Source organism: Anopheles bellator, unplaced genomic scaffold (assembly GCF_943735745.2).
Source record: "Anopheles bellator unplaced genomic scaffold, idAnoBellAS_SP24_06.2 scaffold00905_ctg1, whole genome shotgun sequence".
NCBI classification, from domain to species: domain Eukaryota; kingdom Metazoa; phylum Arthropoda; class Insecta; order Diptera; family Culicidae; genus Anopheles; species Anopheles bellator.
The window spans coordinates 1-4,000 of NW_026685029.1; the positions used below are offsets into that span (position 1 = coordinate 1).

General features: G+C 48.0%; 2 protein-coding genes across 2 annotated transcripts; one reads left to right on the forward strand and one right to left on the reverse strand.

Moving 5' to 3' along the window:
* Positions 1–3: 3 nt before the first annotated feature.
* LOC131214442 (intraflagellar transport protein 88 homolog) lies at positions 4–1,072 on the reverse strand (the record flags this gene model as incomplete). The annotated part of the gene is made up of 2 exons (XM_058208816.1): positions 107–1,072; positions 4–36 (listed from the first exon to the last, which is right to left on the reverse strand). Coding segments are annotated over exons 1-2 (999 nt in total), but the record flags the coding sequence as incomplete, so codon positions are not given.
* Positions 1,073–1,666: 594 nt separating this feature from the next.
* LOC131214440 (uncharacterized) lies at positions 1,667–3,976 on the forward strand. Its single transcript, XM_058208815.1, has 3 exons — positions 1,667–2,210; positions 2,310–2,642; positions 2,707–3,976. Exons 1-3 carry the CDS (start codon positions 1,772–1,774, stop codon positions 3,933–3,935), a joined length of 2,001 nt encoding a protein of 666 aa, XP_058064798.1. The 5' UTR covers positions 1,667–1,771; the 3' UTR covers positions 3,936–3,976.
* The last annotated feature ends 24 nt before the right edge of the window (positions 3,977–4,000 follow it).

The window sequence follows — 4,000 nt, forward strand, 5'->3', positions numbered from 1 at the left end:
GATCAGCTCGTTGATGTACTCGTACGACGCATTAGACTGACGGGGGATGGCAAACAATAAAATCGGAGCAGTTGGAGTAAAACGATTGCCAGTACTGTTAACTTACATTTGCCTGAAACACCTTTTCCTCCTCGTTGTAATCGATTTGAATGTCCAACAGCAGCTGGAACGCGTGTTTGATCTTGTCCACGTTTCCCAACGCGTAGTAGCACAAGATCAGGTGCAATCCCGTCTTCAGGTCACCCTTTTCGGACATAATAAACTCAAAGCTGGTAGCTGCATCGGAATATTGGCCCATGCGGATAAAGAGGATGCCAATGTTGTGTGTTATTTTCAGCCGTAGCTCCTTCTGATTTCCCGGCACTTGATCCAGCGCCATCCGGTACATTTTGATCGCTTTCGTGTAAAGCCCCAGATGAAAGAAAATGTTGCCCATGTTGATTTTCAAGCGATTCACGTTCGGAAACATTTTGTTCTTTGTCATTAGAGTGTATGTGTTGAGCGCCTCGATGTACATTTCACTCTTGGCGTACACGTTGGCCAAATTGAACAGCACGAAGAAAGTAAGATCAAAGTTGTGCGTGTAAGTGCCACCGTCCTGATCCCGCATCCGGAGCAAAGTCCGGTCAAGGGACGAGGCTTCTTTTGCCTTCGCCAGTCCGATCGCCATGTCTGGCTTTGGGCCCGTGCTGGCCACGATTGATTCCTCTAGCAACGCGTAAATCTTCGTCTCGAGGTTCTTGTACCGCTGCTCGGGTGTTTCCTCCTTTTTGCTCTCCATCACGACTATCTTCTTCGCTGCCTGGTTGAGCGGGTCGAACAACTTCGAACTGTGCGACGAGTACCCGACCGGCCGGATTGCCGTAGACGGGCGGGCCATGGCCGTGGTCGGTTCTGCTGAACCGATTTTATCGCCGTTCCAGAAAAACTTTGGTGTCGTTGTCTTTTTCCCGTAGCTAGACGTTCGCACCGCATTTTGAAATGCTTGATCTTCTTTCGCGTCGTAATTGAACAGTTTATTGGTTACACCAGTAAATCCACCGTAAATATCGTCGTCAAAGTTGGAACTCATTTCGCAAACGAATCACTTTCTTCGGGGCCACTAGAAAACCCTTTCAATCAATCTTCCGTTTGCGCTTTGTTTGTTGCTGCCCAATCCGTTTCCGTGGCAACCAACGGCCGATTCCAAGGAGCAACAACGTCCGTTTTCCCATGTGTCCCATGTGACACTGAAACGGACATAGTTGCTCCTTGGGATAGTTGCTCGTTGGGTTGTTTTCTTATGCTCCTCTGTGGGTTCTATAATGGACATCACGAATTATATCCCATTGTTTGGCATTCTTCGCAGTGTCCTCCAGCAAACCCTTCAATGTTTTTTTTATAAATATCCTGCATTTTCCCCACGATGGTCCCATCAGTCCGTTCACTTTGGCTTGGTCTTCGGGTCTTTGTTTTCAGTAACTGTCAAATCAAATTTTCATTGGAGCTGCTTATATGTGTAGGAATCTCGAAGGAATTTCAATAGGGGTTGCAATAGCTGAAAGAAAGGTGGTAGTTTTTTCATGGGGCGATCTGAAATGACAGTCAGACAGTCTGAACGTCAGATAGGCGCGCGAATCGCAGGAGTTCTAAGAAATCGTTTAGCACAGAAAAGACGCGCACTTGATTTTAGGTAGTTCTCGATTTTTCCCGGTTTTTACCATTACACGAGGTCGAAAATACGTTGAGAGGTTAGTTTGCATTTGCAACAACGTTTTTTTCTTGTCGCAGAATGTCATCCAGCAAGAAAGAAACAAGAAGAAGAAAACTACGTGGGAGGCAGGAGGCGGGACAGTCCCAGCGGCGGTCGGAGGCCGACCCTGAAGCAGGTCCGAGCGCGTCAGCGGCATCACGGGCTCACTCGAGGGAGTACCACAGCGACAGCGACCCGGAGGCCAACAGCGAAGAGTCCGTTAAAGCCTTTCTCCAACGTTTCAACAGTGCCACGGAGCGGGAGCGTAATGCGGCGGAGGACCTCGTAAACTCTATGAAGCTGATCATCGAACAAAGCAGGCACCGGCCATCCTTAATGATGCAGCAGATTTTGGACAAGCTGCGACCTCTTATTCCCGGTATGCCGAAGTATCCCCAAACCGTATTGGTGCCCAGGGACTTGTGGGACATCGAGTCCACAGAAATCCAAGGAGGCCTATACTGGCATCGTGGTTTAGGTAAGTGTGACTGTGTGGTTATTATTGTATTCACATCACATTTGCATTATGTTTACATTGTTATTAAATTTTATAATTTCATCTACTTTGTCATTACAGAAGCCGGAATACGTGCATTCAGGGCCAGCGACGCCAAGGAACTCACGTTTGACGTTGACATCGAAGAGGTGCCGTTGGACCAGCTGACAAATTCCGAATTCCGAACTTGGGTTATCCAAGCACGGCTGCACGAAGCCACAAATCCACCGGGCGAGCCTTTTGTCGTCGGTGTGTTTTGTGGCGATTCTAGGCCACTTTGCGAGGAGTTCCTAGGGCCGTTCATCGAAGAGGCGGCACGGTTATGTGAATTATCAATGACGGTCAACGGTGACTCATTAACCGTGAAACCACGGTTAGTGATTGCCGACGTTGCCGCACGAGCATTTCTTAAAGGTAAGTTTCGAAGGGCGACGGAGTATAAATGTAAGCATTAATAATGTGTGCTTCACAATTACAGGCACTGTCCATCAAAGTAATTACTACGGCTGCACACAGTGCACCATAAAAGGAAAGCTTGTCTCTGATTCCACCATCACGTTCTTCGGCGAAACGAACACCAGACCACGAACAAATGAAGAGTTCCGGGGTGGAGTTTACGCAGGCACCCACCAGCAGATGGCAGATGGGCAACCCGTTGTGACACCGTTGGTGAGATTGCCCATCGACATCGTCCAGGATGTGACTATAGGCGACGACCGATGTTTGCTCCACATTGGTGCCGCGAAAACTTTGTTTTTTGCGTTTAACGATGGTATTGGCAATATCCAGGCAATGGACACACTTAAACATGATTTTTTGGAGCACACATTGTGTGCTATCCGGCTCCCGCATGAAAGGCGGCCGCGACAGTTTGAAACAAATATTGCTCAGTGGCCGCCCTTCATGTGGGGCTGCTTTATGGACATCGTTGGCATCGTAATACTGAAGCCAACAATAAGGCAACAGTATTACGACCACTATTGCAAGTTGCATTGGGCCATTGCGATTTGCAACCATGGACGATATCGACATTTGCTGAATTACGCACGGCAATTGATAATCGATTTTGTAACAGAGCACCATAATTTGGTCGGTTACGTTACAAGTACCTTTCACCACCTCCTGCACATAGTGGACGAGGTCGAAAAGTTTGGACCACTGCCGCTACAGTCTTCATACCCGTTTAAAGCCGCACTTCGTAACCTAAAAGCCGAAGTCGATATCACAAGGAAGACACCGCCGATTAAGCAGATCGCGCATACCTTGCTACTCAGGGAAGGAGCGTTCCGTCATCAAAATCTCCTTCGACCTCTTCCTCCTTCCCTTCCCATTCCAGTCCCTACGAACAACGGCCGTAGGGTGAAAATCCATAAGAAATTCGTGTTGAGGTGCGAATCCATCTCACTAGATGATACAGACTGCTGGTTCTTGGCGCCGGGCTCAAGTCACGGCCAAGTAGTTAAATTTGTAAAAGCTTCGGCAGGCCACTTTGCTGTGTACGGGCAACCCCTTGCCGAACAAATAACATATTTCCAGCATCCAGTCGACGTGCCTGTAGGGTTGAACGTGTTTGGGGCAATCGACAAAACACAACTGCAGAAGACAAAAAAATATCGTTTAACGGATATGATTTGTAAACTATGTCCAATCTATATGCAGACGTACACAGCGTTTGTGCCTCTGCCAGAATCCTTTGCAGAGTGCTAAAAACATTATTAGTTTCACGATCAGCTCGTTGATGTACTCGTACGACGCATTAGACTGACGGGGGA

What these genes read in the sequence shown, in the direction of transcription:
- LOC131214440 (XM_058208815.1), top strand. Translation starts at nt 1,772, where the DNA reads ATGTCATCCAGCAAGAAAGAAACAAGAAGAAGAAAACTACGTGGGAGG. An exon ending in ATACTGGCATCGTGGTTTAG is followed by an intron (nt 2,211 to 2,309) that starts GTAAGTGTGACT and finishes TTGTCATTACAG; the next exon opens with AAGCCGGAATACGTGCATTC. An exon ending in CGCACGAGCATTTCTTAAAG is followed by an intron (nt 2,643 to 2,706) that starts GTAAGTTTCGAA and finishes TCACAATTACAG; the next exon opens with GCACTGTCCATCAAAGTAAT.